At 41.1% G+C, this 12,707-nt stretch overlaps 1 protein-coding gene across 1 annotated transcript in view; it reads right to left on the bottom strand.

The window, feature by feature from the left end:
- Nucleotides 1-955: 955 nt before the first annotated feature.
- elnb (elastin b) overlaps nt 956-12,707 on the bottom strand; it is a 21,535-nt gene continuing 9,783 nt past the window's right edge. Inside the window, exons 22-49 of the mRNA XM_047337468.1 lie at nt 12,346-12,564; nt 12,155-12,187; nt 11,588-11,812; nt 11,465-11,497; nt 11,312-11,362; nt 10,677-10,907; nt 10,530-10,577; nt 10,157-10,210; nt 9,809-9,901; nt 9,602-9,625; nt 8,998-9,057; nt 8,583-8,831; nt 8,188-8,466; nt 8,046-8,084; nt 7,903-7,953; nt 7,520-7,801; nt 7,332-7,388; nt 6,941-7,243; nt 6,825-6,857; nt 6,164-6,622; nt 6,000-6,026; nt 5,233-5,514; nt 4,175-4,234; nt 3,793-3,870; nt 3,608-3,655; nt 3,273-3,296; nt 3,011-3,076; nt 956-2,589 (exon numbers count right to left, since the gene is read on the bottom strand). Coding sequence (XP_047193424.1) covers nt 2,546-2,589; nt 3,011-3,076; nt 3,273-3,296; nt 3,608-3,655; nt 3,793-3,870; nt 4,175-4,234; nt 5,233-5,514; nt 6,000-6,026; nt 6,164-6,622; nt 6,825-6,857; nt 6,941-7,243; nt 7,332-7,388; nt 7,520-7,801; nt 7,903-7,953; nt 8,046-8,084; nt 8,188-8,466; nt 8,583-8,831; nt 8,998-9,057; nt 9,602-9,625; nt 9,809-9,901; nt 10,157-10,210; nt 10,530-10,577; nt 10,677-10,907; nt 11,312-11,362; nt 11,465-11,497; nt 11,588-11,812; nt 12,155-12,187; nt 12,346-12,564 — 3,452 coding nt within the window. The 3' untranslated portion in view covers nt 956-2,545. The remainder of the gene's footprint in view (nt 2,590-3,010; nt 3,077-3,272; nt 3,297-3,607; nt 3,656-3,792; nt 3,871-4,174; nt 4,235-5,232; nt 5,515-5,999; nt 6,027-6,163; nt 6,623-6,824; nt 6,858-6,940; nt 7,244-7,331; nt 7,389-7,519; nt 7,802-7,902; nt 7,954-8,045; nt 8,085-8,187; nt 8,467-8,582; nt 8,832-8,997; nt 9,058-9,601; nt 9,626-9,808; nt 9,902-10,156; nt 10,211-10,529; nt 10,578-10,676; nt 10,908-11,311; nt 11,363-11,464; nt 11,498-11,587; nt 11,813-12,154; nt 12,188-12,345; nt 12,565-12,707) is intronic.

Here is a 12,707-nt window from a genome sequence, read left to right as displayed (position 1 = left end):
TCTTCTGCTGAGTTTACAGAGTCCGCAGAGTCAGGCAGGACTCAGCTTACAGGCTCTTATATATATATATATAGCCTGCGTGAGTGTTAATGTGAGTTAATATAAGTCTGTGGGTTTTTTCTTCTTCTCAGAAGTGGTGTGAGACAGTTTGTGTGTTTCGAACTGAGCTCTGTTCCCGTCAGCACAGGCATAATCTCTTTATGAATGCCCCAATTACTGCACTGTCCTGATCCAACAGTGAGGCAGTGCATTCATCACACACAGCACACAGAGAGGGAGAGGTCAGTCAGGGAGCAGAGGAAAGGGGAAAAGGGTCTTAAACAGAAGAAATAAAGCAGTGATACTGTGAGGTATGGAGTTTAGATTATACGTGAGAGTGTTGCTCTGCTGTTGTGTATGTTGCTTGAAGACACCAGAGTTATGACCAAGTCAATTTTTTTTATTTCAAATTGCATTTTCTATAATAAGTCCAGCCGCTGAATTTAGCCCATGTCAGCAAATAAATGGATGTAATGCACGGTGCAGGTTCTTCAAACAAATTTACAGAAACAGGTGTTTGTATCATCGGACTGGCAAAATAATAAAATTAAGACATTTCTTTGCTCTTAAAATCATGTAGTATCCAGAGCAATATAATATCTGTTTTGTTGCAGTGAGGCTCAGTTCCATTTTGTGTATCTGATACTGTGGTAGGCAGTATAGTAGGCTGTAGTTAGTACCGTACTTTCACCGTTCAGTACTTTGCTACTTTCAAGAGCAAGACAATGTTTGATCGCTGCTCTCCCTTTTTTTTCTTGTCTGCTGAAGCTGAGGTGTGTTGTTTTCCTTTTGTGCATAACAGAGTAACACATTGAAAACCAGTTGACTTGTGTCTTTACCCCCCCTTACTGTTTTGCACTTTATGCATGTGCAGAATAGTGAACAGTTGTCGCTATGCTAAAATAACTAATAACAGTTGTTGTTGGTCGTTTCTTTATTTCAGAGAGCGTTGTCAGAAAGTGTACAAAAGTGCACAATTTTCTTCATAGGCCACATATAAAACGCAGATATTTAAAAAACAAAACACACCAGTTGATCTACATGATAGAGACACAAACTTAAGCTCAAATCCAAGATGAGAATCATTTACACTGTTTTATCCCAATGATATTACAGACTACAGTGTGATTCAGCACATATTCAAGGTCAATGTAGAAAACGAAGCACGTATACTTATATATCATGAGACTACACTAAATCTGTTAAAACTCACACGCACAATAACTAAAATATTTTATACTGTTTTAACTCATTTGAATTTGTAAAATGAGGCTAAATAACTACAGAAGGTTTTCTGCTTTTTCTCAGCATAATTTAAAACGACTAGTAAACGTGAATAATTTTCCAACAGTGTTAAAGAAGGTAAATATACACAGGTATCAACGTTGCTCAGCCATGATGAAGTTAAATGCATCATGGCTTCAAATCATATTACCTCACATTTAAATCTAACGCTTTCCACAACAGAACATGAAAAAAGTCAGATCTCAGGCACGTCAGAATGTCATAACAAGTCATAACAATGTAAAAAAAAAAAAAAATGCATGTTACTGTGAGTCATTTTACATTAATAATAATTAAGTTTATGCAGCTATAAAACCGTTGAGTGTCGTGAATGGAGCCGAAGAATTTCTGTTGTCGACAGCTGAGGACCTTCAGACGCTGCTGAGGCCTGAGCACAGTTCGAATGAACACAGGCCGCTTTTCAGGAAACAGATCGTGGCTGGACAAAACACCGCACCATGAAACATTCCACCCGGAGTCCCTTTTGTTAACAGTGCCCCAAAATAGCAGCCGTCTGTTTCTGTCTGCTGGACAGACTATCGGAGAGTTTGCACTTTAAATCTTGAGACTTCAAAAAACAACAACAGTGAATAAGTGAAACAAACATTACATTCTGCACAACAAAGGGAAAACCACCAGTCTCACTGGATAAAAATGTGGCCTTGGAGAAGTTTGCAGACAAGTCTGAAGGAGCTGCCCTGAGGGAGTCCTTGGACTTCACCCAGAGAAACACAGGAACACAAATTATGTTTAACAAAACAACAGCAAAAAACAAGACAAAACTGTATTAGAGCACAGCTTGGTCGTACAATTAAAAAGAAAATCCTTTATTTCAGTGGTTCTCAGCCTGGGAGTCAGGATCCTCAGAGTCACAAGATGATATACGTGGGGAACAAAAATACTATTATAATAAGTGTTTCCCCATGCAGACTCACTTTAACATTGTGAAATCGTGAATATTACTGATTCTTTGACCATTGCTGAATTATAAAAAACAACATCATGACAATGATGCATTAGGCCTGAAGGAATCACGACCCTAACAGGTGGAGAACCATTGCTCTTTTTGAAAGAGATCAATCTTAGCAAATAAAAAAAAAAAAGACAACATGTGTAATGTGTTTAAGCTTTAGCTTCAATGGCAGGTTCGACATGTACAATCTGGGATCACGCAGTAGCACCACTGTTGTGTTAATGAGGTCACTTCCTGTTCGTTGGTCTCTCACTTCCTCCTTCGGCCACAGTATTTGCCCTGACAGCCAGCACCTAAAAAGCGGAACAGAGAATGTTGGTCCCTTCTTGACACTCAACAACATACATGTTGTTTGGGTAGAAGTCACACTATAAAACATAGTTAGCTAGTTCAACATTAAAAAAACAAGTTTCAGTAAATTTGACTTAACTGAAGAACTTATTTGAAGCTGTAATCTAAAATAATAAATTCATAAAAAAGGCAGTACACTTAAGACATAAAGTCCAATCAGCTTATTTTGCAAACAGCATTTTAAGTAAGTAAAACGTTGATGTTTTTAAACGCCTTCTAAAGTGCAGAAATCATTCTGTTAATCATGAGTCTGAATGATAACTAAACACTTTCAATTGACTGGATTTCAGCGTTTCCAGTCCATTTCTTTGACAGTGTATTGATGCAGCTTAGTGTAAAGCAACAGTGTGTGTTGTTGTTTACCTCTGTAGCCTCCAGCTCCCAGTAAAGCCTGCAGGGCAGCATATTTGGCTGCTTTCTGTGCCTTGGCTATATAGGACAAGAAAGTGAAAAGAAAAAGTTATTCATGCAGATCTACATTATACAGGCTTTGAGACTGCTTTAACCCATCCTCTTAATATTTTCTGGAATCCATGTCATGTCTGTTATGAGAGCTATGAGAGTTAAGTGCTCAGTAATAGTATGAACAATGAAGATAATTAGAACTTTGTCACAGTTTTCTTACATTTTTGCCCGGCGCCCGCATATCCTAGAGAACAATAACAGAAAGGACAAATGCATAGTGAACAATTGATCATCTTTACTCTGTTGGTTATTTTATCGATGACTCGAATGGAAAATTTGCTCAGAAAAATTTTCACCATGCAAGGCCCGACACTCAGGGTAAAAACGTGTTCTATTTCATACCTGCTTTGCTTATCACCATGTTTCTTGATCCATTTCAAAGTTTATCAATACTTTAAATGTATGGTTTATCGTTTCAAAGAAAGTGCTGAGTGCAGAGGCATTTCAAGGGACTTTGCTGAGTGTCCTGAAAGACAGAGTGATAAAGTGTTTTACCTGGATAGCTTCCACCTGTTGTCCCACCATAGCCAGGGCCAACACCGCCTGAGGAACAGTGGACATATTACAGCCTGCAATACTCACACTACAACTCACTTGCAGGCAGGTGCGGTTATCAAATTCAAAAATATAATGTTGATTATACTGTGAGATTACTGTCCATGTGCCTCATTTAAACTGACCTGGTAAGACGCCCAATCCTCCAGCTCCCTGGCCTGTTCCTGCAGCACCTCCTGCCCCTGTTCTTTCTGCTACACTGCCTGAACATGCAAGTGAGTATAAACATTTAAAAATCAAGTCAAGTGCTTAAAAACCCTAGAAGATAATCATAACAGAGGCTTCACTAGTTTATTTTCTATTTTTGACAGACTTTTTATGTAAACAGCACCAGACACTATTTTCTCTGAGGTAAGTCTTCTAAATATTGTGGTGTTAGCTCTGTTGCAGTCTAGTAAAATACAAAAAAAGGCTTCACAATTTTAATTTGCATAATTAAATTGTTGTAATCTGTTGTTTGTATTCCTTTTATTAGTTATATTTTTCCTTTATAAACTAGAAACTCACCTGTGCTTCCTCCAGGGATGCCTCCTGTTCCAGCACCAGGAAGCCCTCCTGCCCCACCACCTGGTGAACATACGTGTGGTTGAGGTATAATAGATCAGACCAATGACAAGTAACATAAGAGATTTGTTTCCAAGGAAGCAAATTACTTAGTGCAGGAAAACAAAGGAGGAGACTTATCATGAGGTCCAGGATTAAAATGTCTTGTATTTTGTCTCATTAACTTGTGTAATATAGAAATACCAATATTGTTGGTAATATAAACAGTTTTATTATACCTAATGAAGCCAACACTGGCCTTGCTTTTGAAGCCAATACACGTACAGTATATACAGTATATATTTACTTGCCCTCTGTTGGTTGGCTCCATGCAGTCTAATAAAAGTCTTGTTAAATGCCAAATATATGTTGACAAAACAATATTATAGTATTTTTTAAAGCCAATCAATATCTATGACAATTCCTTCCATAGCTCTAAATAGGCAGAATGGACTATGGCACTTTAACGTCACTCTCACTGTGTCTTTAATAGCATCCTCTGTCTGGAAATATGAAGTCAGCATTATTTTCTCCAAGACATTTAATTCTTGGTAACTAGTCACAATTTTGTTCTTTTCATAATATGGATCAATTTCAGTGTATAAATGAGGCTGCTTTATTAATGCAGTATTTGCTTTGCGGTATCACCAAAGCTCTCGGTTCCATGTAGACTACATGGCCGTAAATAACATGACCAGACCTTGTGACTCATTTCCCTTTTGCTTTGAAGCACTGCATACTCCCATGAGTGACGTAATGTCATATGGTTCTGAGTTACTCAGACATTCAGTGTTGCCCACCTGAAAACTATCAAGATATTTGAAGTCTAATTACAAACAAATTACATTTATTATTTCAACACTTGAATAACCCACAGGAATTTTGTGGCCTGTTATGGAAGAAGTGGTTCCTTTGCGGTGGCGGGTGCAATATCCAGCAACAAAATAAATTTGTTCTGCTGGTGTAAGAAATGATCAGAATCCTTTGATGAAATATTTATATGCATCAGAAGAGGAGATTACCTGGTCCATAACCAGTTCCACCCAACGATGAGCCATAACCTGATTTAGAAGGCTTCCTTGTCCCAAGTCCTTGTCCACCAGGCCCATATCCACCAGCCCCACCAGGTCCAAAACCCCCTGGCCCAGTACCAGCTCCTTGGCCATAGCCACCAGTTCCAGCACCACCAGGCCCAAAACCAAAAGGGCCTGATCCAGTTCCAGCTGGGCCGTATCCTCCGGGGCCATAGCCTCCAGGTCCAGCTCCAACTCCACCAGGACCAGCTCCTCCTCCTAATCCTCCTGCTGGGAAACAGCACAGCATATTGATACAGTATATGACTATAAAAGCAGAACTACACTCACAGCTTTTGTTAAAACTATAGTTGCTGTTGAACTGTATTGCATATTACAGAGAGGTGTTTCTGTTATTTAGCCTACCCTCATTGATACAAATATGGTGGACAAAATAATACACCTGTTAGTATCATGCAGCCCAGTTCAACAGAACTTCTGAATGTCTCCAAATTTCTCCAAAAGTTAAATCAACACCTCTCTGAAACGGTTTCAACCAAAAACTCAGCGTTATAACTTTCATGGTGGACTTATTGAGTGTATGTTGTGTTTGATTGCATTAGTTTTTCCTCTGTGTACCTAATAAACTATCAACTGAGTGTAACCACATACAGTATATATCAGTCATAATACAAATGAAACTGAAAATAAAATAAATGTCACAAAGGTAAAAAAAAAAGGATATTTGCCATCTCTAATCCAAACTCAAATCTCACCTGATCCATACCCTGCTCCTCCGTAACCTGAAAAAAAAGTATGAGAAAGGGTAAATCAAATAATATTCTACTACTGACTCTTGTTATAAAACAAAATCAAATAGATGTTTCCATCAGTACAATTGATTTTGCCTTATTGCTTCATTTGTATGATCTTTACTTACCAGATTTAGATGGTTTTCTTTTTCCTAATCCTTGCCCCCCTGTTCCAAAGCTGCCTGCACCAGCACCACCCGGTCCGAAGCCTCCTGTTCCTCTGCCAGCACCACCAGGTCCAAAACCACCTGTTCCCGTGCCAGCGCCACCTGGTCCATAGCTTCCTGTTCCTGTACCAGCGCCACCTGGTCCATAGCTTCCTGTTCCTGTGCCAGCGCCACCTGGTCCATAGCTTCCTGTTCCCGTGCCAGCACCACCTGGTCCATAGCCTCCTGTTCCTGTACCAGCGCCACCTGGTCCATAGCTTCCTGTGCCAGCGCCACCTGGTCCATAGCTTCCTGTTCCAGCCCCACCTGGTCCATAGCTTCCTGTGCCAGCACCACCCGGTCCGAAGCCTCCTGTTCCTGTACCAGCACCACCAGGCCCATATCTGCCTGGTCCTGTACCTGCTCCTCCAGGTAAAGCCCCTGCACATGGGAATAGGTTTTAGAAAACCCTAACTTGGTTATACACTGTCAAACATCTGAGCTGCTTCAAAGTGCCGGCATAAAAGACATGTTTATGAGTTATGATACAGAAGGTTATCACGTATAAAAGACAACGAGAAATATACAAAACAATCTGTGTAAAGTATTTGTGTTGAAGTGTTAGAATAAAGGAGTTTCTTACCCTGAGCTCCACCCAGTGAGGATGATCCATAGCCTGTCAGAATGAGTTGACTGAATTTATCTTCAAACATAACATTATTAAATCATGTTAATGTTAAAACACATGATAGTTTTTACCTGATTTGGGCGGCTTTCTTGCCCCCAGTCCTTGACCTCCCGGAGTGTAAACACCTGGTCCATAGCTGCCTGGTCCTGTGCCAACACCACCTGCTCCATAACCACCTGGCCTGGTTCCTACACCACCCAGTCCTGTCCCGGCAGAGCCATCCCCATATCCACCTGGTCCAGAGCCACCAGGTCCATAACTTCCAGAACCGCCAGGCACCAAACCTCCAGGTCCAAATCCTCCTTGAGCAGAACCAATTCCACCTGGTCCAGTCCCATAGCCACCAGGCCCAACTCGAGTACCACCAGCTCCTGCTCCAAAAAAAATATTGGTCCAGTTTGATTTTTTTTAGATAGATTCTTGTATCTGTATGTTTACTCTGAAACTCAATTCTCAACATACTTTTTGGTGATTTCCCGGTGCCAGTACCCAGACCTGGACCTGTGCCATATCTTGAACCTGCATAATAACATATTAATAGTTAATCAATATTTCAATCACATGCCTTTTGAATTAGATGTTCTTTTTACATCAAAACTAAACTTAATTATTTAAAATTAATTATATTAATTTCATAGAGGTGAACTCACCACCTGGACCCACACCACCGCCATATCCCCCCATTCCACCACCGACTCCACCGGGGCCCACTCCTACACCTCCAGTCCCAAGTGTTCCAGCACCCCCAGGACCACCACCAACGCCTCTGCCTCCATAGCCTCCAGGTCCGGCTCCATATCCACCATGCCCAGCGCCATAGCCACCTGGGCCGGCCCCGTAACCTCCTGGGCCAGTACCATAGCCACCAGGACCAACTCCATAACTGCCAGGTCCAACTCCACCCTGGCCTTGTGCTCCCAGAGTTCCATACACTGATGGAAAGAAAAAGCCATTCAATGTGTCTTCATTGATTGCTGAAGCAAAATTAAGTCCTTATTAACAATATGACTCTATTATTGAAAGTTTATCGAACCTTTGCCTGGTTTTCCTTGTCCTACTCCAGCTCCAGTTGGATAACGTATACCTGAGATAGAAAAAAAGATACAGTGAATTTTAGGTTGTCCAGTTATTTGTTTGCTCTAGTTTAGATGGCAAAGATAATATAACTTGTCATACCTCCACCTGGTAAAACTCCAGCTCCACCAGCACCATAGCCTATGATGCGTGAAATGTATTTATGAATATTTTCATTGTAATATAGGGTATGAATGTTGGGTGAATACACAAACATTTTAGAAACCAAAACATAACAGCTCACTTTTTCCAGGTTTAAGTGCTCCTGTTCCTAATCCACCAGGCCCACCAGCCCCAGGTGCCAAGCCTGCTCCTCCAGGACCTCCTCCAACTCCTCCAAGACCACCAGCACCCCCAGGACCACCTCCAACTCCTCCATGACCAGTTCCAACGCCCCCAGGACCACCTCCAACTCCTCCAGGACTAGTTCCAACGCCCCCAGGACCACCTCCAACTCCACCAGTACCGGCTCCAACGCCCCCAGGACCACCTCCAACTCCTCCTGCTACCCCACCGACTCCACCTACATGTAAGGATTAAACATATATACATTTTTGGTTATATTGTAGCTTTTTTGTATGTATCATGCTTGATACACAGTTGTCTATACTGAATGGTGATAGATGTGTGTGTTGGCACCTATGGATGGTTTTGGTGTTCCTCCTACTCCACCAGTTGCACTCTGTGCTCCAACTCCAGTTCCAGTTGCAGGACTGTCTCCTCTCCCCCCACCTGTTGCACCACCTGAAACTCCACTCGCTCCTCCTGCCATGGTTTGACCCCCTCCTACTCCTCCCGGTTCTCCGCCAGTGCCTGTTGTACCGTCTCTCTCGCCATCGGGGCCTTCCTCTCCATCTCCTTCACCGGGTGTGTCACCTCTGGGGACACCTGCAGACAGGTCACAGACGAGAACAAGAGACCTGTATTTCAGCCTATTGGATCAAAACTTAAGTTATATACTCAAGTTTTCCCATTGATAACCTGCTGTTTGGAAAGCACTACAAGTAAGTCATCCTGAAATTGTTTAAATTTGGTCTGGATTTATTTTATTCACCTGGGGGTTTGAGAGGTTTAGCTCCAGGCAGTGAACCACCTGAGACATCTTCACTAGAACCTGAAAAGAAAAAGTAGAGTGACATTTTAGAAAAGTTGGGAAATAGCTTCAGCTCCAAATCTGTGCAAAGAGGATATAGAAACTGAGGCAACAATTTAGCCCTGCACTGTAAACTCAACAAAGACATTTATCAGCAATGTATGAATGTATCTACCCATAACAATTGTGTGGCTGTGCTGCAATGACTAAAATTATGGAGATACAGGTCAGGAGCTTCAGTCAATGTTCGCATCCAACATCAGAATGATGATTGAATGAACATTGAGAAAAGCTGAAAAACGAATTCCTTATTTCACTTATTTTTTAAGTAATAAGTTATGATGTAAAGTATTGTGTAAATGGCCACGTGGGGGGCATTTAAAATCAGTTTTTCAATCTTTAATTGACTAAAAGGGAAGCGACAAGAGAGATACACAGAACTAAAACATAATCTACATTTTAACAGTGATACGGCCACAGATATTACTCTAACAGAAATGGATGAACACACAGTGTAGTGCAGACAAACAGATAAAAAAGCTCTGGCAATGAAATAAACACTGACCTGGAACTTCGGTCCCATTGACTCCTGTTTTTTAAAGACAATTTAAAAATCAGACTAATTAGATTCAAGACGGCAAAAATCCATAATACTACTTCCAAAACACTCCTAAATTAATTAGTAGCCAAATAAATTAAGACATTTACGTTACATTAATGTGTATATTGTATTATTTATTTTTTGAATCACGGCATGATTGCTAAAAAATACCTGGTTTTGCTGCAATGATGGGGATCCCTGTTCCACTCAGGCCGTCTCCATCAGCACCTGCTCCCACTGGTCTGCCGGCTACACCTGCACCTCCTGTTTCAATGTTGATGTTACAGCCTTTACACGTGTACATTCATTTTTAGCAGAATATACATTGCAACATTGAAAAGAATAAAAAAATGAAAAATATTTTATATTTTTCTAGCAATACCATTTTGATGTTTTGTTGTGAAGTTTGCCTGAACTGGATGTGAATTTTAATTGTCATCTATGCACAAAATCTGTGCATGATTTCAAAGTAAGGGGGGGAAAAAAAGGTTCTCAAGTTCCCAGAAAATGTAAATGCACCTTCTCCTCCAGAACTTCCAGAACCTTCTATCACGCTGCCAGCTCCACCATCACCTGGAATAAGGGTAATAAAATGGTTGAGATTTGAAAATAGTGCAGTTTGTGATTTTTTTTAATGTCATATTGATAATCTGATGCGATAATGATCACATTGGAAGCTCAAAATGTAAACAGAAGACAATTGTATCAGTATAAGTATAAATGAATAGGTGTGACAAAGACATCCTGAAAAATATTTTTTTTTCCATCCCTGTTGAACATATTTCACATTAAAACTAATGAAAACCATTCGAGCAAATGTATTGCTGTGTTAATATGTGACTAATATTTATTTTTTGTCACTAGCTGCTTTGTGCTAACACTAAACAGATACCTTCTGATGCTGGAGCTGGTGTGCCTCCTGCGCTGCCAAGTCCTCCCCCTGATCCCAACAGCAGATAATCACACATTATCTAATTAGTGTTCAATAATTTGCAGTAACCAAAATATGTATTTTTAAGTCTCTCAAACAGAAGCGTACCAGTGGGTCCAGCTGTCGTCACTGCACCCCTGCCAGTGCTGGTTCCATTCACTGTACCAACACCAGTGCCGGTCCCTGCACCTGCTCCTCCAGTACCTGTCCCGGTCCCTGCACCTGCTCCTCCAGTGCTGGTCCCTGCACCTGCACCTCCAGTGCCGGTCCCTGATCCTGCCCCTGCTCCTCCTGTGCCTGTCCCGGCTCCTGCCCCAGGTGCAACACCACCAGGTTGGCCTACAGATTAAAAAAGAGTTTTGTTTCTTTTTAAAATTTCAATTCTGTTCTAATGTTTGTCTCCTAATTATTTGTTTAATTAGAGGCTATGTGTAATACATACTAACCACCAACAGAGGTCAATGAAAGAATAGTTCACACTGAGATGTGAATAGGATTCACATCTAAACACAAAACTCCCCGTTATGACACAGACTCTCTTCTGAAACCCAACCAGAAGCTCCAGTGCTAGTTCCTATAAAATTACACCTGGAGAATAAGAAACTCCATCAAATGGGGTTCAGGAAGTTTATCGTTGAAATTAATACCAGAAAACAAAAAAGAACCAGCTCTAACAAAAAAGAAGTGATCTGCATCATTGTTCTCATCTCACAGTAATTAATCTAAACACACAAACAACTCACCCTCTCGTCCCACTCCACCTCCAAGTACCCCACCAGTGGTTCCAGCTTGACCTACACCAGGTTAATTTGAAAAATATTTTAGGTTTTATTGGAAAATGGATAAGAGCTACATTATCATGTTTTAAAAGACAAAAAAAGAAGCATTTCTGATACCATATTTAGCAGCTTTTGATCCAGCTCCATAGCCTGTAAATAAGAGAGATTATTTAATTAAAGAATCTATAATAGTTTGTTTTTGGCAAAGAAAAAAAAATCTCAGACAAAATTAACATTTACCTGTTCCATATCCAGCTCCTGGTACTGCACCATAGCCTCCCCCTGGTCCGTAACCAGCACCAGGCACAGGCCCATATCCGCCAGGTCCATATCCACCAGGTCCATATCCTGCTCTTCCAGTTCCGAGTGCTCCTCCGGTCCCAGGGCCATATCCTCCTCCTGCTGCTGGGCCACCAAATATTACGTTCAGACCAGATCCTGGGGCTCCACCACCACCAGGAAGCCCTGCGGCGGAGCAAAGAGGCGAGGGGCGTAGCTTGAACAAAGACTTGAAATATTTCTTATAGTTTTAAAATGTTTGTTGCTCAAAAAATACTTGTCTTGCATCACAGTATTATATTTTCAGTATTGAAAAGATATACAATTTAATAAATGGAATCACCTCCCATGTCAGATGTTCATGTTTTAACTAAATGTTTTATTATAAAGATAAGTAATCATCAAATTATCCTTTTAACCTAATCTATCGAATTGATATACATTTTTTTAAAACTCTTCAGCTGGCAATGACCACTGCAAACTGCATGTTTACTTATGAACATTAATCATATGATGTTTTATCCCCACCGTATTTGAGAGACTTGGCTCCCCCCGGATATCCTATAAGACAAACACTAGAGAGTTAAAAGACATGCACACAGTCTGGCTTCAGTAAGACCTTGATGTGCACACATCAGGTACTACTCATTAGCTAGTAACTAACCAGTTACTATTAGTGATTATTTTTGTTACTGTGGAGGTTGTTCTTCTGTTCGTACCTCCAGCACTACCTAGTCCAAAGCCACCAGGTCCACCACCCGTTCCAACACCTGACCCAGGTATCGCACCGGTCCCCAGTCCTGCTCCAGGTCCACCACCAGTTGTTAGTCCAACACCTCTTCCCGGGACCCCTCCTCCTACTCCGAGCCCAGAACCAGGCCCGACTCCACCACCAAGTCCTCCTGCACCCAGGGCTCCTCCAACTCCTCCAGGCAGACCTGCAGGTTTTAATCAGAAAACTAATCTTAGAAATAGCCTGATAACAAAAACAACAGACTTTAACCATTTGCTAATTTTCTATAAAGACCAATATGACCGGTTGATGTCAAACAGATGAATCTATGATTTTAGCAAATATCGT

This window comes from Scophthalmus maximus, chromosome 2, assembly GCF_022379125.1.
Source record: "Scophthalmus maximus strain ysfricsl-2021 chromosome 2, ASM2237912v1, whole genome shotgun sequence".
NCBI lineage: Eukaryota > Metazoa > Chordata > Actinopteri > Pleuronectiformes > Scophthalmidae > Scophthalmus > Scophthalmus maximus.
Note: the sequence above shows the minus strand (reverse complement) of the source record. Positions and strands in the feature narration are given on the sequence as shown.